This window comes from Eleutherodactylus coqui, chromosome 6, assembly GCF_035609145.1.
Source record: "Eleutherodactylus coqui strain aEleCoq1 chromosome 6, aEleCoq1.hap1, whole genome shotgun sequence".
In the NCBI taxonomy this organism is placed as follows: Eukaryota; Metazoa; Chordata; class Amphibia; order Anura; family Eleutherodactylidae; genus Eleutherodactylus; species Eleutherodactylus coqui.
In genome coordinates this window covers 233,599,915-233,626,127 of record NC_089842.1, presented here as the reverse complement: position 1 = coordinate 233,626,127, position 26,213 = coordinate 233,599,915, and the positions used below count along the sequence as shown (strand labels likewise).

Sequence of the window (26,213 nt, the reverse complement as noted above, 5' to 3'; positions counted from 1 at the left end):
CCTGAGCAGAGAAGTAGGCCAGGCACCAGGGTATGTATGTATCTGTCTGTCTGTCTTTCTACGTGTCTGTCTATCTATCTTGCCTAGTCTCATATCTATCTACGTGGACATTGGCCCTCAGGCATACATACGGGGCGAGGAGGGAGGGCCGAGCTGAACTTTTGCACCCGGGCCCCTGAGCCTTTAGGTACGCCGCTGATTTTGCCCATTGACATGGCACAATCTGTATGTGAATCCGCACCAAGAACCGCAGCGGATTTTGAAGTGGTTTCTTGAGGCGGAATCTGAATGTGAACTTAGCATTATGCAGATTTTGGTGCGGATTTTCCACTATGGAAGATCTGCACTAATTTCCACAATGTGTGAACGTACCCAAACGTGGATTTTGATGCATAATTCGAAATTTCAGAATTCTGTCGGCAATTCTGCATCAAAATCCGCATTTAGACCTGCGGATTTTGGTGTGGAGTTTGACAGCGTCCTGCGGAATATTCCGTTCCGTGTAAAAGAGCCCTTAAATTCACCTTTCTTCGCCAGTAACGAATGCGCTTTCCTGATTTCTTCAAGGTGATAGGAAACTTTTTTTCTACCCTACAGCGTAAAACCAATGTAGGACAATAATTAAAGGCGGAGGCCCCCTTTAGTGTCACATATACTATATATTTATACACGGATAGATTGTTGTGCTTTACTACAAGTTTTAGTATAAAATCCACTTTGTATATTCAGGTTTGAAAAACATAATACAAATAGAACAAAAGTGTAAAAATATGTTTTCTGCTTTTTTTTCCCTTTTTATGTTAATAACAATTGTTTTGACCTTTAAAGACACAGGGGGCTAAGTCAATGCCTGGGAGTTGTAGAACACGGAGGCAAATTCTTTATGCCAGTTGGCACCAGTCTGTGCCACTTTCCAGTTGTGACATCTGAGGCCATATTTGGCAGCACCAGTTCCCAGTGAGTGGAGAGGATTGGACTCTCGGGTTCAGCTCACAGCAAAAAACAGAGATCCCGGTACAACTAGGCGCGTGTCTGTTCCTCAGGTTCTTCGGTGGGCACAGCGATGTGGTCTTCTTTTTCAGGGACCTGGAATAAAGAAGTAATGTGGGCACTGAGATGTAGCAGAGTTGGATTTGTCATTTAGCTCATTTCTTTTTTTTTTGACTTGCGAGTCAAAAATAAATAGAATTATGCTGCCACATACTGGTGGGTAATGAAATTGCGATTAGGGAAGGTAGCTTGACAATATGAGCAAGAGCCAAGATGTTTTGGGTCAAGAAAAAGTAGCAATCCTCACAATGGGCTGTGAGAATTGGTTCATTAAGCTGAAGTTTTTTAATTAGATTCTATGAATATGGTTGGACATACAGTCTCCACAGGTGAATTCTCCCAGCATTCACTGCTTCATCAGTGCCTGCAAAGTGTTATCTGTACACCAAACACAGGACACAACCATCCGAAATATTATCTGTCCCCTGTATTATAGAAGCTTAGCTGCCTCTTTTACGTGGCAACCAGCAGTATTGTGAGTGCAGCTCTGGAGTATAATACAGGATGTAACTCAGGATCAGTACAGGATAAGTAATGTATGTACACAGTGACTCCACCAGCAGAATAGTGAGTGCAGCTCTGAAGTATAATACAGGATGTAACTCAGGATCAGTACAGGATAAGTAATGTATGTACACAGTGACTCCACCAGCAGAATAGTGAGTGCAGCTCTGGGGTATAATACAGGATGTAACTCAGGATCAGTACAGGATAAGTAATGTATGTACACAGTGACTCCACCAGCAGAATAGTGAGTGCAGCTCTGGAGTATAATACTAGATGTAACTCAGGATCAGTAATGTATGTACACAGTGACTCCACCAGCAGAATAGTGAGTGCAGCTCTGGAGTATAATATAGGATGTAACTCAGGATCAGTGCAGGATAAGTAATGTATCTACACAGTGACTCCACCAGCAGAATAGTGAGTGCAGCTCTGGGGTATAATACAGGATGTAACTCAGGATCAGTACAGGATAAGTAATGTATGTACACAGTGACTCCAGCAGCAGAATAGTGAGTGCAGCTCTGGAGTATAATACAGGATGTAACTCAGGATCAGTACAGGATAAGTAATGTATGTACACAGTGACTCCACCAGCAGAATAGTGAGTGCAGCTCTGGAGTATAATACAGGATGTAACTCAGGAGCAGTACAGGATAAGTAATGTATGTACACAGTGACTCCAGCAGCAGAATAGTGAGTGCAGCTCTGGAGTATAATACAGGATGTAACTCAGGATCAGTACAGGATAAGTAATACATGTACATAGTGACTGTATCTGTTACCAGCAGACCCTGCGTTACACCTTCCCTGCCAGAGAAACGATATCCAGACATGTGCCCTTCATTTTGAGGACTCGATGAGATGTAGTCTAACCATGTTGCCCACGAGGCAGACAGGATGATTTAATGGAGTATCGATGGGAATAAATTTCTTCCAAGTGGAATGCTTGGTTAACCAAATTGATAACCTCTGAGATTGAAGGGGCTCCTGCTGATTTCCAATGCCTGGCAATCACAAGGCTTGCAGGTAGAATGATGTGGGAAAAGAGAACTGAGTGAAACGGGGCAAGCTTGCCCGTATTTACAACACAGAGGGCCAGCGCTGGGTTGGGGGACACAGACTAACGAGTTACAGTAACAATAAGATCAAAGACCAAATTACAAAAGGAACGCAAGGCTGGGCAGGCCCACCACATATGGAGGTATGTGCCTTTCAGCCCACATCCTTTCCAGTCCACTCTTCCAAACTAAATTGCCATTTCAGGTCCAATTCCCCCATTGTCATATGTGGAGACTTTTTGGGGGCGCCTGTGGAGAAGGAATCCTCATAGAATATGGATATACCTTTGGAGGAACTAGTCAGTAGAGAGTAGAAGGTGAAAGCCGACTTAGGAAATACTGGATTCTGTACATCCTGAGACTGTAGAGCATGACTTAGTCACAAGTGGGCAAACCCCAGTTTACTAGGCAGCTGGATTACTTGTGGGAAGTCCATCACCAAGTTATCTTTATAAAGGTCTCCAATTTTCTTAATGCCAAGAGATATCCAGACCCTGAAATCAAAATCTGTAAGGATGGAAGAGAGGAATCGCAGGGGGAGGCCCAAGACCAGGACCCAAATGGCTTTTGTGGAAACAAATTGCTTCCAAATGGATACCGATGGTTGTATGCTTGCAAGGGAATGTGGCAACAAGGAGGGAGATCACAGGATGCCTAGTGACATGGCTTCTAAGGAGACCCATTTTTGGGCAATCACACAACCCACCACTACTTAATTTGATCAAGTATCGTGGCTGTGAAATATCTTTTAATGTCTGGAGCCCGCATGCCCCCTAGCTTGTATGGTTTATCGAGGGTGGAGAATTTGATTCTGGCATGGGCCCTCCCCAAATGAATTTATTAATCATTACTTGACGTTTTGTTAGGAATGATGCAGGGACAGGGATCACTACCACTCTAAGGCTGCATTCCCATGAACGTGTATCGGCTCGGTTTTCACGCCGAGCCGATATACGTTATCCTCATCTGCAGGGAAGGGGGGGGGGGAGGATGAAAGAGCCAGGAGCAGGAACTGAGCTCCCGCCCCCTCTCTGCCTCCTCTCCGCCCCTCTGCACTATTTGCAATGGGGAGAGGCGGAACATGGGCGGGGCTAATTCGGGCAACTCAGCCCCGCCCTGTCCCGCCTCCTTTCATTGCCAATAGTGCAGAGGGGTGGAGAGAAGGCAGAGAGGGGGCGGGAGCTCAGTTCCTGCTCCTGGCTCTTCTATCCTCCCCCCCTGCAAAGGAGGATGACGTATATCGGCTCGGCGTGAAAACCGAGCCGATATACGTTCGTGGGAATGCACCCTAAAGATGTAGAGAATTCGTGGCAGGATCATCAGCTTAACTGCTACAATTTTACCGGCCAACGATATGAAGGGTTTACGAAAATTATTTAGTATTCGTGGGATATAGTTAATTAATGATAGTTCGCATACCTTCTCAAAAAATGAGCTAGGACAAGTTATGGTAATGCCTAAATATGGAAAGAAGTAGTCGTTCCTTCAGTATGGAAATAAATCTAATATATGTTGCTTAGTTGCGGAATCTATTCCCATGCTTGGTAGCTGGGTTTTGTGCTATTTACTTTATAATATGAAACCTTTCCAAATTGGGCTAGTGTTGATTTGGCCTGGGTGAGGGAAGTTATAGGGTTTGTGAATGCCAGGATAACATCATCCGCATGGAGACCTATCTTGTGTTCTTGGCACGCTATTTTTATCCATTGAATGTCTACATTCCCTCTGATCCGCTCTGCCAATGGTTCCATGAGGACTGCGAATATAAGAGGCGAGAGGGAACATCCCTGCCGGGTGCCACTGGAGATAGTGAGAGGACGGAATATGTATTCTGAGGAGTAGACTTTTGCAGAGGGCGTGGAGTACAGTGAAGGAATAGCCGATTTAATAAGCCACCTGGTCTGACGCCACCAATGTAGGAACTATTGCGAATAGCCGTCTACTTAGAAGTTTTGCATAGATTTTAATGTCAGTGTTCAACAGGAAGAAGGGACGGAAGTTTGCCAGAGAGGTATTCTACCTTCCAGGTTTGGGAATCATCACCACCAAGGCCTCCAGCATCTCTGAGGGGAAAGCACCACTGTCCATGGCCCCATTGAACGCCAACGCCAAATGGGGGGCCAGAAGTGAAGCATATTTCTTATAATAGCCATTCGAAAAACCATCTGGGGCCGGAACATCGTGGAGTTTCAGAACTTTAATGGACTCAAGCACTTCAAGAGGGTGATTGGAGATTAAAGGTCAGCTACCTGGTTGGGCGACAGGCAGGGGAGGTTGGTGTTTTGTAAGAAACTTAGGACTTCTTCCTGTTGGGGTTGATATACGTTTGGGTCATGTTTTAGGTTATAGAATGAGGAATAATATTTCACAAATTAATTTAGAATTTTTTGAGGGTGTAGGATATTCTTCCTGTCGGAAACTAATCCTCTACTTGGCTCTGACCCCCTTAAGTTATTTCGCCAATATTGTGCCTGTTCGATTGTCATGGACATTAAAAATTGCATTTTTAGCTTCTGGAAAGAGATGTCATATTTGACTAAAAGGCTTTGTAGCTTGGCGCGCAATTTAAATATTTCTTATGATCTCTGTGGAGTTGGGTCGGCCTTGTTTAGAGGAGTTGATTTGGTCAGTCAGTAGTCTAAATTCTTTTTCTCTTTTCCTTTAGGCCCTTGAACTATATTTTATAAGGAGGCCCCTCATATAGGCCTTGTGAGAGTTCCATACCATGAAAACACTATGGACCGAACCTGCATTAACTGTAAAGTACATCCTAGCTCATCTTTTAGGATTTGTTCAAATTCAAGGTTGTTAAGAATGTATTCATTCGCCACAAGGGGGATGGGGAATTGTTAAACCTCTCTTGAAGGATCAGGGAAATAGGGGCATGGTCCAACCACGTGATGGCTCCGATCTCGGCCCCAATGAAACCCACCAGCTTTCCCCCCGACAGCATGAACATGTCTATCCTGGAATAGGAGGAATGAGGTGGAGAAAAAAAAAGTGTAATCCCTTTCTGAACCGTGAAGGCAACACCAAACGTCATGAAGCTCCTCTCTGTGCATGAGTGGCCCAATCGGAGATGGGAGCCTAGTGCCAGAAGAGGAATCTAAGGATGGGTCTATGACTGAATTAAAGTCCCCTCCTATTAACAGTATCCCTTCTTGTATTTTAGCTATTTCTTGGCCTGTCGTTTCGGAGGTAAGTAAGCATTTACTAACGTGTAGGCGAGGCATTTATCTCACAAACTAGTAACATAATACGTCTAAATGGGTCAAGGTACAGATTTTTTTTTTAACTGATACTGCGTGGCTTATACCTATAAATACGCAACTTTTTTTCCTGTCCGGGTTGAGACCAGGAGTACATGTGGGTATTTGGGATGTGTACATCTGGGGTCGTTTACCATCAGAAAATGGGTTTCCTGCGCAAAGAAGACATCTGCGCGGAGTCTAAGGGCTTCACCCCACAACAGACTATGTTAAAGGGCTGTTCAGGCCTTTAACATTTAAGGAAGAAATTGAAGTGGGCATAAATTATGAGTAATTTAATCACTGCGTTGCCGTCACGGTACGTCAAAGGAAGTGAACAACCTATAAAGGATAAAGGCCTCTAACTTAAAACATTAACACTTTGCCATCCAATTTTGGATTCAGGGTTTCCTAGGGGGCTTTTTCTTTCTGCCATTATACAATGGCGCCATCTGCTGGCTAGAGCCTGTACTGCAGTATGTGACATGACGGAGAGGCCCCTGACAACAGAGCGGCCAGTAATATACAGTAAGAATACTCTGCCGGACGTCTTCCGACATTGGAGCTGTCCAGCCTTCAATCAGAATGTCTTCAGACGTCAGACAGTGGATTGGAAAGGGTTAGCAGAGGAAAAAACACAAATACAATTACTGAAATTGTAAAATAACAAAACTTCCCCCAGTACCTACTGGACTTAGGTGAAGGGTTATTACAGGGGGTTGGCATATCAAATCAACTAGACATAGCTCTGTTTTACAAGCATAAAACAAACAGGTATTATGAATCGTGTTAACCCTAGTAGGATGATTCAAATCTAGGAGTGGCAACCATGTTTGCCAGCGGCTGACCAATTGTCTATTTTAGACGGGGATCCTCTGGGTGCTACAGGAGACGTTTGAGCAACCAGAACATCCTATGCCTTCAGGAGGGACATGCCCTCTTCTACAGATGCTGCTACATGGATTTCTCCATTTCTGGAGATAAGCATTCCTTGTTGGCTTTCCTCAGTGCTGTTGCAACTGCCTAGAATTGTCGGCGAGCCTATAGGGTAGCTGCGGAGAGGTCCGGAAACAACTGGATGTTCTCGTAGGGAGCTGGCAGGGGTCCCCTTCTTCTCTCCACAGACAAGAGTTCCTCTTTGATTTTATAAAAATGAATTGGGGCAGAACATCTCTCGGAGCTGCATCTGGAACTGACCTTGCTTTTGGGATTCTATACACCCGTCAATGGAGTATTCCGGGGGAAGAGATTTAGGAGAAGTATTTGAAGCATCTTAAACAGATATTGGGGAAAGTCGACGGGTGACACCAATTCTGGCATGCCCCGAAATTTAAGGTTATGACGCTTCGATTTGTCTTCGAGGTCTGTGATTTTTTTCTCACCGTCTTGCCATTTCTTCCTCCAGGCCTCCATGCGCATCAACAAACTCATTGTGTGCTTTTGTGAACTTCTGGGACTCCATGGAAACCCAGTGGGGCCTGTGCTTTGCTAATCTGGGTTGATCTACAGGCTTTCAGGTCCAACTCAATCCCTTTCCAGCTTCTCCACACCTTTTGCCTTGCTGGCTGTGAAGGCAGATGGGGCTCCCGGATGCCCCCTTATACACACATCCTGGTCTCCCTCAGTACCCAAGGGAGGGCATGCTGTTCCAGGTTGCAAGGCCCCTTTCTCAGGATGTCTGCATGGTGCCATGGCCTCTCTGCAGGACAGGCCATAACTTTAGGTCCCAGCTTTACAGGCGTCACTAGGCCGCACTTTGACCAGCTGGCCGGGAATGGCTCCAAGGTTGAAGGCCTCTGTCACTGATGGCCCAGGTAATCCGGGACAGTCTCTGGGGAGTGTGAACCTCTCAGGGTTTGCTCTGAAAGTCTCTGTGGAAGTCAGGCAGCAAGTCGTTGGCCCTCTACATGGATCACCGGAGCCTGTCGGGTTGTGGTGCGAGGGGAGGGTGATGTAGCACTATACCGCGGCTGAACGTGTCTTCTGGTGCTGCTAGTTCACTACAACCGGCTCCACCGACGGGTGCAGGTAGTGCAAAGCACAACGCCGCTGGGCCCCATGGGGAAAACTGTGAGCTCTCACCTGTCCAGCAGGGACAGGATCTGTCACGGGTCTTCTCTCCGGTGCGGCTGCATGATCAATTCTGCTATGTCCGCCAGGTAGTAGGCACGGAACTTTAGGCCGGGTATGGAAGGCAGTGATGGGCCTAGCAGGCCGCAAGACTCTCCTCCTTGTCCTAACTGCTCCCAACGCTGTAGCTTTTAAAAAAGCTGTTGGGTTTGGTGATATGGTCTTTATGGGACTCTGGAAGAGGTCTCCCTGTATGCAGAACCAGGATGCGACAGAAAATCCTGGGATTCCCAAGTCTGCTTAGCAGAGCTCAGGAGTGCACGTCCTCCCTCTTGTGCAGCCAAGCCACGCCCCCATATCCTGTGTTTTAATTATGCATGTTTTTTTGTAATTTTTTTCATATAATTTTCGCTTCTCCAAAAATGAAACAGAGACGGAAACCCTGAACTTACTTCCCAGTAAACGGAATCATCAAAGCATTCGGCATCAGATGGAGCTCCACAGATCGGTAGCTTGATCAGGAAGCCTGTTGGACAAAAATATCCAGTTACCAAAAAAACTGATATTTTTCCATTTAACTGATGTTACTCAAATAAAAATAATAATACCAAAACCTAAAGATGTAGCAGAGCTGAACTTGCAGTTGAACTCTTCGTTTTGTTCCTGGTGATATCGCATTGAGTTAGGATACGGTGGCAGGTTTACTTGTAATGTTAAGGGGGTTTCACCATTAAAGACATTAACCCCCTTATCCACAGGCTAGGGGATAAATGTTTTATCGCTGGGACCCCCAATGATTCCAAGTCTGGCGAGAACGTGCGCAAGTTTGACTGCTGCTCCATTCACTTCTGTGGGATAGAGAAAGGATTGCGAAGTGCATTGATCTGGAGGTGGTCCAGTGTGCGCACCGCCGTTCCAGTCATATGGGGCATTCAGGTGTATTAGTCTCAGGGTCGGTGAGGGTCCCTGCAGACAGACTCCCAGCGATCAGACATTTATTCTCTTTCCTATGAATAGCGGGTAAATGTTAGTGGGAAAACTCCCATAAAGGTTTTGTACCGTGATCCACTATCACCGATCCATAGAAGACCCCCATTTTATCACCGCTGAGACCCCCATTGATCTGAAGAACAGGGGTCTTCTTTTCCTCACTGCAGGCTCACTGGATCCCATGCAGGGAGGAGGACATTGAATAAAGTGCTACATATGCGTGAGCGCCTTTTTTATTTACGCTCCACGTCACTTCATGTAGGTGCAGTGAGTTCACAGTGACAAATAGAGTGGGACATGGGACTCAAGATTTCGGGATCGTGGTGGTCCCATTGGCGAGACCCTCACCAGAGAGACTTTTATCACCTATCCTATGGATATCTTGCGGATAGGTGATAAAATTCTATCACCTCATGTGGCACAAAGTGTTAAATAAGGCAGCAGAATGCAGTCCTAAGCTCTTGCTCACGACCGGAAGGTTGCGAGTTCAATCCCACCATGGTTCATGTAGCTGGCTTAAGGTTGACCCATCCTTGGTAAAATGAGTACCCAACTTGATGGGGGGTAATAAATAATTTACCTGAAAGCACTGTGAAATAAGTTGGTGTCATACAAGTAAGAAGTCCCCACCCCCCTATTCTGATACAACACTTAAGTCAGGTCAGCAATAGTGATATCACTCGCATTATGTGACAAGCTCAGCTTTGCTACAACAAGGTTATTGAGGCACACTTATTACTGGTGTTGCGGCAACATTTTGGCACAAGTTGTGGCTTGTTTTGTGCAAAACACTTTAGACAAATTTGCTCTTGATTCACGCCCAAAAATAATAGATGTTACGCCTCTCAGTCCACTTTTCAAAATGGTCCAGAACAGGGGCGGAGTTTGAGTGGACTGAGGTTTTTGGCTGGATTCAAGAATTGCGACTTTTGAAAAAACTAATTATCGCCATCTCACTGTAGTAGATGGGTGCTGTACAAAGGGACTTCAGACATATTTAAAGGGGTGACATTTAATAAATCTGTCACATCGTTAAACTGAAGAAGGGAAGAAATGCTGCCTGAAAACTGGCGCCAAAAATTCCCTGATAATAAATACCCCCATTGTTTTCTTGAGTTCAGGAGAGTGGGCGACTCTTTGAAACATGATGCAAGAGAAGCTTAGAATTAGGCTGGATTCACACGGGCGATCACAATATCAGCCTGGACAGATATCGCACTCTCAAACCAACCGCTCAGGAAAGGAATCACCACTTCTTAAGGAGAGCACCTAAAAGGTCAGTGAGGAGATTTATGCAATTTTCTGCTTGCGGAGGAGGGAGGGGGAGAAACCCCCCCCCAAAAAAAACAGATCCCACATCCGGAATCCGACCAGGTTGTGTGCAGCCGGCCTTAAAGGGCCATCCATACTCCTCTGGAAAATAAGGAAGATGGAACAATGGCTCTGCAGCGCCACCTATTGGAAGACAGCATTCCTGCAAGCCAATGATAGACTCTTTATATAAGCCTTATATCAATGACTGGGACTTGAAAACCAAGCCAGAATCCATACACAGATAGCTAAAATGGTAAAAACTGCATCCTGCACCGCACTCGCATGGAAAAGTCATGGCAAGAGAGTATGATGCCATTTTTTTGATGATCCCATTGAAAATAATAGCCAATTCTTTGCGAAGAATTGCCCCCAAAATAAGACACACAGTGATTCCTCTGTCGGACCATCGTTCTGAGAGAAAAATCACTCATGCGATTATACAGATTGAAATAAATACCTTTCACATGCAAGTTCCATCCAGATCGCTATAGGAAAGAACTCATGCGTGAAAATCGCCTGTGTGAATCCGGCCTAACCGAGAGTTATACAATGAATGAAAGAAATCTTGGGGTTAAACCAATTTCCCAATTTCTACGCCCTGTTACAAAACAACAAATATTCCACTACAATCCTTGGCATTCCTTCTGTACAACACCGTGATGGTAACATAATGCCACCTAGTGGCGGCAATATGGAAAAAAAATATTATATGGGGAATTTTTTACCCCACTGTTTTAGCATTCAGACAAATTTATCAAATAGGGCACGATGGTGCTAAATTTGTTTCACCTTTAAATTTGTCATTTTGTACACCCTCCAGCTGCTGCAGTGAGATTGCAACAAATGTTACGACTTTTCAGGTGGCATGTCATAAATGCCTTAGGGCCTGAAAAAAAAAAAAAAAAAAAAGCCGGTCGCCTGTCCGCAAATGAACACGCGAATATGCAATTTTTCTAAGCGCAGAAAACCGGAGCTTCATGCGCCTGAAAATCACCCATTCCCTGGAACAGCTGCGCTTGGAGGAGGGAGAGAAGAAGCCCCGCAGAGTTCGGGGATTTCCCCATAGCAGGGGGAAAGAGCCGAGCTATGGGGGGGGGGGGGGATTTCCCCATAGCAGGGAGAAAGAGCGGACCTATAGGGGGGATTTCCCCATGGCAGGGAGAAAGAGCGGACCTATGGGGGGGGGGGGAGATTTCCCCATAGCAGGGAGAAAAAGCGGACCTATGGGGGGGGGGATTTCCCCATAGCAGGGAGAAAAAGCGGACCTATGGGGGGGGGATTTCCCCATAGCAGGGAGAAAAAGTGGACCTATGGGGGGGGGGGGATTTCCCCATAGCAGGGAGAAAAAGTGGACCTATGGGGGGGGGGGATTTCCCCATAGCAGGGAGAGAGAGCGGACCTATGGGGGGGGCGGGGATTTCCCCATAGCAGGGAGAAAGAGCGGACCTATGGGGGGGGATTTCCCCATAGCAGGGAGAAAGAGCAGACCTATGGGGGGGGGGGGATTTCCCCATAGCAGGGAGAAAGAGCAGACCTATGGGGGGGGGGATTTCCCCATAGTAGGGAGAAAGAGCAGACCTATAGGGGGGGGATTTCCCCCATAGCAGGGAGAAAGAGCAAACCTATAGGGGGGGGGGATTTCCCCCATAGCAGGGAGAAAGAGCAGACCTATGGGGGGAGGGATTTCCCCCATAGCAGGGAGAAAGAGCAGACCTATGGGGGGGGGGGATTTCCCCCATAGCAGGGAGAAAGAGCAGACCTATAGGGGGGGGGGATTTCCCCCATAGCAGGGAGAAAGAGCAGACCTATGGGGGGGGGGATTTCCCCCATAGCAGGGAGAAAGAGCAGACCTATGGGGGGGATTTCCCCCATAGCAGGGAGAAAGAGCAGACCTATGGGGGGGATTTCCCCCATAGCAGGGAGAAAGAGCAGACCTATGGGGGGGGATTTCCCCCATAGCAGGGAGAAAGAGCAGACCTATGGGGGGGGATTTCCCCCATAGCAGGGAGAAAGAGCAGACCTATGGGGGGGGGGATTTCCCCCATAGCAGGGAGAAAGAGCAGACCTATGGGGGGGGGATTTCCCCCATAGAAGGGAGAAAGAGCAGACCTATGGGGGGGGGATTTTCCCATAGCAGGGAGAAAGAGCAGACCTATGGGGGATTGCCCCCATAGCTCTGCACTCTCTCACTTGCTATGAGGATATCCCCCATAGGTCCGCTCTATCTTCCTGCTATGGGGATATCCAGAGAGATATCCCTATAGCGCAGATAGAGTGGGCAGGGCTTGAAAGGGTGGGTGGGGCTATAGGGCTTCTCATAGAGATTCCCTATAGCAAAGCATAGAGGAAGCGGAGCTAGAAGGGTGGATCCCTCTAGCCCCACCCCCTCCTCCCAGGTGCTCGGGAGAAAACCCTTGGGGGGGGGGGGGGGAGTCCTGGAACTCCGCTCCCCTCCCCTCTCTCTCACCTCTTTAGGCAATTCCCTTTGTGAGAGAGGGGCAGGAGGAATACCCCGCTGCTTATAGCAGGGCATTTAAAAGGTGCTGCCTAGAAGCACTTTTTAAATGCCCCATTGTAAATTCATGTTAGTCCCCGCAGGGATTAACGGAACCCTCGGGGAGTCCCCTCATCCCCACGGGGACTAACAGGAGTTTACGGCAGGACCTTCAAAATGTGCTTTCTGGCCAGCACTTTTTAAATGTCCTGCTGTAAGCTGCGAGGAATCTGTTCCGTGCGCAGGAGTTTCCATCAACTCCTGCTCCCATAGGAGTCAATGGAAACTCCTGCACAACGCACACCATATATGGATCAACAAGGACCTGCATTTTGGCATTGTAGCCACGCTGTCCTATCTTTGTTAGGTGCGCTCCGTTTAGCGCACCTACATTCTCTCATGCGAGCGCTTCTATAGCAATCCATTAGTTCCTTTAGAAGCGCTCTTTTTGAGCGCACATTAAACATGCTCGTCTGACTGAGCCCTAAATACTGCCCAAGCAGCAAGCCATACCCATTGAAGTCAATGGAGGCTGTCTGACCCGCACCCAATACGCAATTAATAAAGTGTATGGGACGTGGGAAATACAAGCATTGAAAAAAAGATGTACTGTGGATGACTGACGGCGAGCCACGGTCATCTGCAATACAGAATTTACAGAAACGCAGGGTTGCCGGCCGGCTTTACTGCCGGAATCTGCTGCGGTGTCCTGCATGCAGAATCCGACCTGGTCGTGTGCAGCCAGAATAATAAATGTGCCACATTGTATTCAGTTTTATTGCAGAGTTGTTGGAGGTCTCCACTGATCTCTATGCAAGGTAACTCACCTACAAGAGTTCCTCCAACCAGAGCAAATCCCAGGGCTACCAGGAGGGCCAAACCCTGATAGATGGCTTGAGAGGGGCCGGTGCGTTCTCCATCAGCTATTAATGGGAACACATCACTCATTCTAGAAGAATACAAATGGAATAGATGGGTAGATGAGATATTTTTATAGATAGATCTATCCTATCTGTCAAGAGACAATACCTCTCCCATCATCTACTTATACCCAGGACTGTAACAAGGGGGCGCTCTAATAACTATGTATAGATATATCAGGGGTCAGTACAGAGATCTCTCCCATCATCTATTATACCCAGGACTGTAACAAGGGGGCGCTCTAATAACTATGTATAGATATATCAGGACAGTACAGAGATCTCTCCCATCATCTATTTATACCCAGGACTGTAACAAGGGGGCGCTCTAATAACTATGTATAATATCAGGGGTCAGTACAGAGATCTCTCCCATCATCTATTTATACCCAGGACTGTAACAAGGGGGCACTCTAATAACTATGTATAGATATATCATGGGACAATACAGAGATCTCTCCCATCATCTATTTATACGCAGGACTGTAACAAGGGGGCGCTCTAATAACTATGTATAAATATATCAGGGGACAATACAGAGCTCCCCCCAAGCATCTATTATACTCAAGACTGTAACAAGGGGGCGCTCTAAGAACTATGTATAGACATATCAGTGGACAATACAGAGATCTCTCCATCATCTATTATCCCCAGGACTGTAACAAGGGGGTGCTGTAATAACTATGTATAGCTATATCATGGGTCAATACAGAGATCTCTCCCATCATCTATTATACCCAGGACTGTAACAAGGGGGCGCTCTAATAACTATGTATAGATATATCAGCGGACAATACAGAGATGTCTCCCATCATCTATTATACTCAGGACTGTAACAAGGGGGCGCTCTAATAACTATGTATAGATATATCAGGGGTCAGTACAGAGATCTCTCCCATCACCTATTATACCCAGGACTGTAACAAGGGGGCGCTCTAATAACTATGTATAGATTTATCATGGGACAATACAGAGATCTCTCCCATCATCTATTTATACCCAGGACTGTAACAAGGGGGCGCTCTAATAACTATGTATAATATATCAGGGGACAATACAGTGACAATATCTGTGTATACCCAGGACTGTGGACTGTAACAAGGGGGCGCTCTCTTCCTCTAGAGGAAAGAAGGTTTTTACACAAACATAGAAGAGGTTTTTTTACTGTAAGAGCAGTGAGACTATGGAACTCTCTGCCCAAGGACGTGGTGTTGGCGAACTCGATAAGTGTATAAGAGGGGCCTGGAACGTAATAATATTATATGTTATATCACTGATTACTTCAGAAGGGTCGGTGTTCTAGGGATTATTATAATTGCCAAATTGGAGTCAGGAAGGAATTTTTCCCCTTTAAATAACGAAAATTGATTTCTACCTCATTGGACTTTTTTGCCTTACTCTGGATCAACATTGGGGGAGGGGGAAAGTACTAGACTGAACTGAATGGATGTGTGTTTTTTTCGGCGACCTATATAGATTAGATAGATAGATTTACCCTTCCCCATAGATATCAGCAGTTGCAACAGATGCCACTACAGCTCCTATCAGTGCCCCCAAGATACCAGGCATGCCATGTAAGTTGTGGACTCCACATGTGTCCTGAATCTTCAGCTTAGAGTCCAGGATGGCCTACAAATATAGGAGAAAACCACATCAGGGACATCAGCACATAATCTACTAGTTACTACACAGACGATGCTCCAGATCATACATGCCGCTAGTATTGTAGCATTAAATATAAGTTATCGAACCAATATAAAGTCATGTATGGATACCAGCTGATCAATAACATATTAACCAACTGCACCCGTTGGGGCATATTCATGGGTATTAAAAGGCTTGCACCTCTTTATACATTTGTCGCTCATACTTTTCTTAGACCAGTTCCTGAAGCACCAGTCTAAGTAAATATGCCCCATTATGTAGATATCCAAGTATGGTACTTAAAGACACTGTAAATACCCCAGCTTTTTAGTGCCCTCTAGTGGGCATATTCTAATTTACATTGAAATTGTTTAAAACCAACCACATTACTCACTGTTAAATATTTATATCCAAGAGTAGAAACAATACCAGCTAGAGCCCCGGCAATCATGGCACCAAAGGGAGTCAACATCATTTCTGCAGAGGTTCCCACCGCAACTCCACCAGCCAAGGTTGCATTCTGAATCTGAACCTACAGGGAGGAGACATGACAGTGTACAGAGAGCTCCATGCATAACGTAAAGAGTTACGAGCGCCTGCAAATTTGCCCACTAATGGTTCATAATGGCTTAGTTGTTAACAGAGAGGCTATGTAGTTATATTCTTGTACATACAGGGCAGTATTATAGTAGTTATATTCTTGTACATAGAGGGCAGTATTATAGTAGTTATATTCTTGTACATAGGGGGCAGTATTATAGTAGTTATATTCTTGTACATAGAGGGCAGTATTATAGTAGTTATATTCTTGTACATAGAGGGCAGTATTATAGTAGTTATATTCTTGTACATAGGGGGCAGTATTATAGTAGTTATATTCTTGTACATAGAGGGCAGTATTATAGTAGTTATATTCTTGTACATAGGAGCAGTATTATAGTAGTTATATTCTTGTCCATAGGGGGCAGTATTATAGTAGTTATATTCTTGTACATAGGGGCAGTATTATAGTAGTTATATTCTTGTACATAGGGGGCAGTATTATAGTAGTTATATTCTTGTACATAGGGGGCAGTATTATAGTAGTTATATTCTTGTACATAGGGGGCAGTATTATATTAGTTATATTCTTGTACATAGGAGCAGTATTATAGTAGTTATATTCTTGTACATAGGGGGCAGTATTATTGTAGACATATTCTTGTATATAGGGGGCAGTATTATAGTAGTTATATTCTTGTACATAGGGGCAGTATTATAGTAGTTATATTCTTGTACATAGGCGGCAGTATTATAGTAGTTATATCCTTGTACATAGGCAGCAGTATTATAGTAGTTATATTCTTGTACATAGGAGGCAGTATAATAGTAGTTATATTCTTGTACATAGGAGCAGTATTATAGTAGTTATATTCTTGTACATAGGCGGCAGTATTATAGTAGTTATATTCTTGTACATAGGGAGCAGTATAATAGTAGTTATATTCTTGTACATAGGGAGCAGTATTATAGTAGTTATATTCTTGTACATAGGAGGCAGTATTATAGTAGTTATATTCTTGTACATAGGGAGCAGTATAATAGTAGTTATATTCTTGTACATAGGGAGCAGTATTATAGTAGTTATATTCTTGTACATAGGAGGCAGTATTATAGTAGTTATATTCTTGTACATAGGAGGCAGTATTATAGTAGTTATATTCTTGTACATAGGGGGCAGTATTATAGTAGTTATATTCTTGTACATAGGAGCAGTATTATAGTAGTTATATTCTTGTACATAGGAGCAGTATTATAGTAGTTACATTCTGGTACATAGGGGGCAGTATTATAGTAGTTATATTCTTGTACATAGGAGCAGTATTATAGTAGTTATATTCTTGTACACAGGAGGCAGTATTATAGTAGTTATATTCTTGTACATAGGGGGCAGTATTATAGTAGTTATATTCTTGTACATAGGAGCAGTATTATAGTAGTTATATTCTTGTACATAGGGGGCAGTATTATAGTAGTTATATTCTTGTACATAGGGGCAGTATTATAGTAGTTATATTCTTGAACATAGGGGCAGTATTATAGTAGTTATATTCTTGTACATAGGGGGCAGTATTATAGTAGTTATATTCTTGTACATAGGGGGCAGTATTATAGTAGTTATATTCTTGTACATAGGAGCAGTATTATAGTAGTTATATTCTTGTACACAGGAGGCAGTATTATAGTAGTTCTATTCTTGTACATAGGAGGCAGTATTATAGTAGTTATATTCTTGTACATAGGGGGCAGTATTATAGTAGGTATATTCTTGTACATAGGGGCAGTATTATAGTAGTTATATTCTTGTACATAGGGGGCAGTATTATAGTAGTTATATTCTTGTACATAGTAGGCAGTATTATAGTAGTTATATTCTTGTACATAGTAGGCAGTATTATAGTAGTTATATTCTTGTACATAGGAGGCAGTATTATAGTAGTTCTATTCTTGTACATAGGAGGCAGTATTATAGTAGTTATATTCTTGTACACAGGAGGCAGTATTATAGTAGTTATATTCTTGTACATAGGGGGCAGTATTATAGTAGTTATATTCTTGTACATAGTAGGCAGTATTATAGTAGTTATATTCTTGTACATAGGAGTCAGTATTATAGTAGTTATATTCTTGTACATAGGCGGCAGTATTATAGTAGTTATATTCTTGTACATAGGGAGCAGTATAATAGTAGTTATATTCTTGTACATAGGGAGCAGTATTATAGTAGTTATATTCTTGTACATAGGAGGCAGTATTATAGTAGTTATATTCTTGTACATAGGGAGCAGTATAATAGTAGTTATATTCTTGTACATAGGGAGCAGTATTATAGTAGTTATATTCTTGTACATAGGAGGCAGTATTATAGTAGTTATATTCTTGTACATAGGAGGCAGTATTATAGTAGTTATATTCTTGTACATAGGGGGCAGTATTATAGTAGTTATATTCTTGTACATAGGAGCAGTATTATAGTAGTTATATTCTTGTACATAGGAGCAGTATTATAGTAGTTACATTCTGGTACATAGGGGGCAGTATTATAGTAGTTATATTCTTGTACATAGGAGCAGTATTATAGTAGTTATATTCTTGTACACAGGAGGCAGTATTATAGTAGTTATATTCTTGTACATAGGGGGCAGTATTATAGTAGTTATATTCTTGTACATAGGAGCAGTATTATAGTAGTTATATTCTTGTACATAGGGGGCAGTATTATAGTAGTTATATTCTTGTACATAGGGGCAGTATTATAGTAGTTATATTCTTGTACATAGGGGCAGTATTATAGTAGTTATATTCTTGTACATAGGGGGCAGTATTATAGTAGTTATATTCTTGTACATAGGGGGCAGTATTATAGTAGTTATATTCTTGTACATAGGAGCAGTATTATAGTAGTTATATTCTTGTACACAGGAGGCAGTATTATAGTAGTTCTATTCTTGTACATAGGAGGCAGTATTATAGTAGTTATATTCTTGTACATAGGGGGCAGTATTATAGTAGTTATATTCTTGTACATAGGGGCAGTATTATAGTAGTTATATTCTTGTACATAGGGGGCAGTATTATAGTAGTTATATTCTTGTACATAGTAGGCAGTATTATAGTAGTTATATTCTTGTACATAGTAGGCAGTATTATAGTAGTTATATTCTTGTACATAGGAGGCAGTATTATAGTAGTTCTATTCTTGTACATAGGAGGCAGTATTATAGTAGTTATATTCTTGTACACAGGAGGCAGTATTATAGTAGTTATATTCTTGTACATAGGGAGCTGTATTATAGTAGTTATATTCTTGTACATAGGGGCAGTATTATAGGAGTTATATTCTTGTACATAGGAGGCAGTATTATAGTAGTTATATTCTTGTACATAGGAGTCAGTATTATAGTAGTTATATTCTTGTACGTAGGGGGCAGTATTATAGTAGTTATATTCTTGTACATAGCGGGCAGTATTATAGTAGTTATATTCTTGTACATAGCGGGCAGTATTATAGTAGTTATATTCTTGTACATAGGAGGCAGTATAATAGTAGTTATATTCTTGTACATAGGAGCAGTATTATAGTAGTTATATTCTTGTACATAGGCGGCAGTATTATAGTAGTTATATTCTTGTACATAGGGAGCAGTATAATAGTAGTTATATTCTTGTACATAGGGAGCAGTATTATAGTAGTTATATTCTTGTACATAGGGGCAGTATTATAGTAGTTATATTCTTGTACATAGGAGGCAGTATTATAGTAGTTATATTCTTGTACATAGGGGGCAGTATTATAGTAGTTATATTCTTGTACATAGTAGGCAGTATTATAGTAGTTATATTCTTGTACATAGGAGCAGTATTATAGTAATTATATTCTTGTACATAGGAGCAGTATTATAGTAATTATATTCTTGTACAGAGAAGCAGTATTATAGTAGTTATATTCTTGTACATAGGGGGCAGTAATATAGTAGTTATATTCTTGTACATAGGAGCAGTATTATAGTAGTTATATTCTTGTACATAGGGGGCAGTATTATAGTAGTTATATTCTTGTACATAGGAGCAGTATTATAGTAGTTATATTCTTGTACATAGGGGCAGTATTATAGTAATTATATTCTTGTACATAGGAGCAGTATTATAGTAGTTATATTCTTGTACATAGGGGCAGTATTATAGTAGTTATATTCTTGTACATAGGGGCAGTATTATATTAGTTATATTCTTGTACATAGGGAGCAGTATTGTAGTTGTTATATTCTTGTACATAGTGAGCAGTATTATAGTAGTTATATTCTTGTACATAGGAGCAGTATTATAGTAATTATATTCTTGTACAGCGAAGCAGTATTATAGTAGTTATATTCTTGTACATAGGGGGCAGTAATATAGTAGTTATATTCTTGTACATAGGGGGCAGTATTATAGTAGTTATATTCTTGTACATAGGGGGCAGTATTATAGTAGTTATATTCTTGTACATAGGAGGCAGTATTATAGTAGTTATATTCTTGTACATAGGTGGCAGTATTATAGTAGTTATATTCTTGTACATAGGAGGCAGTATTATAGTAGTTATATTCTTGTACATAGGAGGCAGTATTATAGTAGTTATATTCTTGTACATAGGAGCAGTATTATAGTAGTTATATTCTTGTACATAGTGGGCAGTATTATAGTAGTTCTATTCTTATACATAGTGGGCAGTATTATAGTATTTAATACTAGGTAGTGAGCAAGTAGTTAGGGTAGTTGTCATGTCACTTCATCATTGAAAGTCATTTCTTAATTTTCTGCCGCTTACCATATCTAGCTTCCCTTCACGACTAAGCAGAGATGATAATGCGAATGTACAGAGTGTGCAGGCAGCCAGAGAGTAGTAGGTGTTCAGCACTGTTCGGTGTTGGTCATCCCCATGGGCTGTGACGGCTGAATTGAAACTTGGCCAGAACATCCACAAATAAATAGTTCCTGGTGGAAAAGCAAAAAACATTTAAACGGAAATTTCAGGTATAATGATGTGGCAGAAGATCAATGGGTTATTTCAGCTTGGACTTCTCCCCATTCCCGAGTAATACTAATACATGCATACCGTACTAGGCAAAATACCACTATACAGTGCTGAAATAAAAATAGTTTACCAGTGTACAAATAATAGTGCCATAGAGTACCCAATAAGAGCAATATGTTACAGTGAGCACATCGGCAGCCAGTAACCACTGTGCCGGAGTCTACAGTACAGTTAACCAACTTTTGATACAGGACTAAGAAAATGTTTGTTCTGAACATTCATGATATCCATAATCTAGGTTCATACCGATCATGGCAAAGAGGTCTGAGTGATAGACTGATCCTTCCCTGCTACGACTCTTTTCCAAGTGAGGCCTGTAGAGCACACGAGACACCACCAGCCCGAAATAAGCTCCAAATGTATGGATGGTCATCGAGCCCCCGGCATCCTTGGCCTATGAATGACAAGATGTCAGATAGATCCATATTTTAACACTTTTTGTTGTTTTTGGGTCTAACCTTTTTGAAGTTTATGAACCTTGTGTTCCATTAATAGACCAGTAAAACTATACTATGGTGACCTCCTGTGTCTTGTCACATGTGGGAAGGAGTGGACAGGCTGGTCTCTGAGCAAGGACTGATTAGATCGACAGACAGACACATTGACATCAAATTGCAAGGATATTAAATCTCTATGTGGAGATCATTTACACTAGAGCACAATACTACGGGTTCTCTAACGTTTTACTCTTGGATTGAAACAGTTAAGGCCTTGCACTAAATTCTGTGTAAATGTACCAGGAGGAGCCAAAGGTATAGCTATAGGGGGACTTGTGCTAGCAACTGCACCCAAAGGCTTCTGTGCTAAGACGATACTAGTAGTATGAATGCATACCTTGCAACTTGTGCACTCCTTGGCTTGAGTGCCCCCACTAGGACCTCCTTGTTTTGAGTGGCCCTACTATAGCACCCTTTGTCTAGAGTACCTCCCTTGTAAACATTGACTTACTGTGGCTATCTTGTTTAGAGTGCCCTCCTCCTTTGTCTAGACTGCCTCTCTTATATAGAGTGTATCTACTGTTGCTGCCCTTGTCTAGACTGTTCCCATTGTGGCACCCATTGTCTAGCGTGTCCCCGTTGTGTCTCCCCTTGTTTAGTTTTCTCCTATTAAAGAGTGTCCCCATTGTGGCACCCATTGTCTAGCTTGTCTCCCCTTGTTTAGTGTACTCCCCTTAAATAGTGTGCCCATTGTGGCCCCTTCTTTTGAGTGACCCTACTCCAGTTTTGCTAGTCCAGAGTGCCCTCCTTGTATAATGTGCCCTTACTGTGTCCCCCATTGTCCAGAATGTCCCCACTGCGACTGCCCTTGTCTAGAGTGCCCCCATTGTGTCTCTCCTTGTTTAGTGTTCTCCCCTGATATAGTGCGCTCCCACTGTGGCTATGCTTGTCTAGAGTGTACCACTGTTGCCCCCTTTGTCTAGAGCATCCCCACTGTAGCCCCCTTTGTCTAGAGTGCCCCCACTGTAGCCGCCTTTGTCTAAAGTGCCCCCACTGTAGCCGCCTTTGTCTAAAGTGCCCCCACTGTAGCCGCCTTTGAATAGAGTGCCCCCACTGTAGCCGCCTTTGAATAGAGTGCCCCCACTGTAGCCCCCTTTGTATAGAGCACCCCCACTGTAGCCCCCCTTTGTATAGAGCACCCCCACTGTAGCCCCCCTTTGTATAGAGCTTCCCCACTGTAGCCCCCTTTGTCTAGAGTGCCCCCACTGTAGCCCCCTTTGTCTAGAGCCTCTGCCTCTTCGGATGGTGGCACAGCCCGAAAATCCAGGACTGTTGTGTGCAGGTAAAGGTACATGGTACAGATGTAGAGAAGTTCAGCTTGTCTGTGATAACGTGCCAAGAAAATTGTCTTATATTAAACCATTGCAAAACTATTGTTCTCTTAAATTAACACAACCAAACCCATTGTAAAGTAATTGTAGGGCTAAACAAACAGTTGCACAGAAAGTTATCATAACTCGTAAAATGTCATGTTAAACTGCTGCATTTGTACATGCCCCTACAGATTTTGTATTGGGGTCCAAAAGCATTAAGTTAGACCAGTCGAAGAAAACACGAAGAGAGAAGAATTAGGAGGAAACTGAAAAGCAATGGAAGAGGGGAGGTGCTACAGAGATGAGAGGGGAGGTGCTACAGAGATGAGAGGGGAGGTGCTACAGAGATGAGAGGGGAGGTGCTACAGAAAGAAAGGAGAAAAGAGAGAACAGGCACCAAGTAATTTTTCAAAGCCTACGTGATTTTGTGGCTGGATGTCTCTCAGCTGTTTTCTGGATACAAAAAGAAAATGCAAAATTCTTCCTTGTGTGAGACGTTCCATCCTCTGGGCTTGGCAAGAATGAAGGTCTACAGTATTCTCTGCAAGCTCAAGCTGACCATGAGCTAACACTAAAATTGGCCATCATGATCACTGATGGTTTATTTTATGGGCCCAATCACCCTTTGTCACTTACCCCAATAATACTAAGAATGATGTATTCATTGATTCCAAAGAGTGTCACTTCACACAAAGTCATGATGAGCAGCTGGACAGGACTTGTCTTGCCAAGAAGAGCTCCGAAGGAGATAAGAACAGCTCCAGTGCAGAAGTCTGCATTGATCATACTGAGAAGATAGAAGAATATAATGCAAGTCACAAGGATAGCCCCTCTATCTAGATTAGTCCCAAAGTCCATTTTAATGGAGGCATGACCGGATTATGACGAAGATTGCCATGGGGCATCACCGACTTGAACTGTGGTCTTCGCTACAGGGCTCTGGGCACAACAGTGTATAGTTGACTTCCTTCATGGCAGTGGCTTCATGTGGACATTCTATGGCAGTATCATTCTGGACTACATGGCACTATTATTTGGTTTCTGTATGACACTATTATGTCAGCACTGTTTGAGCTGTTGTTACTACTAAAGTGTTAATTAGCGACTTAGACATACAACCTACACTCAGTGGAAAAATGTAATATATTAAGACTACTTACTAAAGAAGTATAAGAATTAACCCTTTCCAATCCAATTTGCATCCTGGTTTTCCTAGGGGGCTTACTCTTTTTCTGCCGCTATACAACAGCACTATCTGCTGGCTAAAGCCAGTACTGCATGAGGTGACACATTGGATAGGATCCGACAGCAGAGAGGCTGTCAATATACAGTAAGAGAACCCCGACGGACGTCTTCCAATATCAGAGCTGTACAGCCTTAAATCATAATGTCTTTAGACGTCAGACAGTGGATTGGAAAGGGTTAAAGGTCTGTCAACAGCAACATTTTGATGGTTTCCAAGTATCTTCATGTGCTTTTTATAATGTAAAGAAAATACACAGAAATGTAGCCATTTTACATAGAGGATTGTAAAATTTGATCACTATGGAACCAATGTTAATCCAGGCTCCGCTAGTAGTATTCAGATATAAAGTGAACCCCCCGTACCCAGAAGTTTTTTTAATTTACCGCAAAAAAATATTTTTGTCCAGAACGTGCTTGAATTTCTTGCATATTGTTCCAGCAGTGAAAGGGTGCAGGTCACAGGTTTACACTGATCTATTGATATAGCCTGTGATGAAAAGCAGATCAAAGACTGTTCTGTTGGGAAAAAGCATTGTGCAATAATAAGGCTAGAGTCCACCAGATGCGTTTTTTTACCTCTTTGTCTTGCTATTCCCTATAATCACTTGCTGAATTAATATATAATGGTTGTCTACTCGAGAGCCCCTTCATTTTGGACACCTGTCCCATTCTAAGGAACTGCTTGTGTAGGTCCTTTTCAGCTGATAGTGGCTATAAAACAATGATGTTGCAGACCATTTAAAGCCACACTAGATGGTAAAAATGGACAGAACAACATACATGTAATAAATAATGATGCTCCGTGGAGCTCTCTTGTTTACGGTCTACTCACCAAAAGTGTAGTACAAAGTATATTCTCCCACCCACAAAAAGGCATCCTCCATAGGGTTACGTAGACTCAGGGATGGACACACAGGGCTGATGGCCCCTTTGTAAATAATGTGCTTTTGCCCTCTCTGTCTCTATCTAAAAGTAATAGTGCCCTCTTTGTGCCCCTCCAAAAGTATAGTGCCCCTTCAAACTTAATAGTGCCATCTCTGTGCTCCTTCAAATATATAGTGCCTCTTCTATGCTCATCCAAATGTAAAAGGCCCCCTGTGGCCCTCCAAATGTATATTTTTCCTTCTGTGCCCCTCCAAACTTTATAGTGTTCCCTGTGACCCTCAAAACATATAGTGCATCATTCATGCCTTTCCAAAAGTATAGTGCCCCCTCTGTGTCCCCTCAAACTTAATAGTGCCTCCTGTGTTCCCTCCAAACATACATTGCTTCTGCGCCCCTCTGAATTTAATAGGATGCCTTCAAATATATAGTGCTTTCTCTGTGTCTCCCAAATGTTATAGTGCCCCTTGTTCGCATCCAAATGTAAAATGCCCTCTCTGTTCCCCTCCATTTGTGTCCCTGCAAACTTAACAGTGTCCCTTCTGTGCCTCTCTAAAAGTACAGTGCTCCCTCTATGTTCATCCAAACTTAATAATGCCTTGTCTGTGCCCCTCTTAACATATAGTTCCCCCTCTGTGCCACTTAAGCTTAATAGGGCTTGCTGTGCCCCTCCAAATCTATAATGCTCCCCTGTGCTCCCCTTCAAAACATATAGTACCCTTCTGTGTCCCTCCAAACTTAATAGTGCCTCCTATATGCCATCCAAACATACAGTCCCCCCTCTGTTTTCATCCAGATTTAATATGGGCCCTGTGCCCCTCCAAATATAGTGCACTCTCTGTGCCCCTCCAAACATGATAGTGCCACTTGTACCCTTCCATAGGTATAATGCACCTTCTGTACCCCTCCAAAATCATAACACTGCCCCCTTGGAGTACAGCACTTCCTCTATGCTCCTCCAAACTTAAGAGTGCCCCCTCTGTTCCCCTGCAAACATATGGTGCCCACTCTTGGCCGCTCTGAGCTTAATAGGGTCCACTTTGTCCCTCCAAATGTATAGTGTTCCCCATCTGTATCCCTCCCAAATTATTGGACTCCTTCTGTGTTTGCTCCCTTGAAATTCCAGCCTACAGTAAACCTACCTATAACATACACTAGAGCAGAACGTTACGTACTCTGTGCAGAGCATAACAAAACTTCTACCCTGGGAGGCGGGAGGGCCACTGGCGAATCAGCAGTGGGATGTGTGGGGGGCGGGAATTCAGAATTGGGCCTCCTTTACCCTTTCGGCTTCAGTGCAGGCGAACTAGCTACACAAGTGGTATGTCGGCTCCTGCCCAGACTACAGGGCTTAGAAAAGTTAT

At 43.1% G+C, this 26,213-nt stretch overlaps 1 protein-coding gene across 1 annotated transcript in view; it reads right to left on the bottom strand.

Moving 5' to 3' along the window:
• Positions 1-639: 639 nt before the first annotated feature.
• Positions 640-26,213, bottom strand: part of RHBG (Rh family B glycoprotein) — a 36,912-nt gene continuing 11,338 nt past the window's right edge. Inside the window, exons 3-10 of the mRNA XM_066609106.1 lie at positions 23,359-23,509; positions 21,159-21,306; positions 20,646-20,812; positions 15,690-15,827; positions 15,147-15,280; positions 13,559-13,680; positions 8,386-8,459; positions 640-1,086 (exon numbers count right to left, since the gene is read on the bottom strand). Of these exons, the coding sequence (XP_066465203.1) occupies positions 1,021-1,086; positions 8,386-8,459; positions 13,559-13,680; positions 15,147-15,280; positions 15,690-15,827; positions 20,646-20,812; positions 21,159-21,306; positions 23,359-23,509 (1,000 nt within the window). The 3' untranslated portion in view covers positions 640-1,020. The remainder of the gene's footprint in view (positions 1,087-8,385; positions 8,460-13,558; positions 13,681-15,146; positions 15,281-15,689; positions 15,828-20,645; positions 20,813-21,158; positions 21,307-23,358; positions 23,510-26,213) is intronic.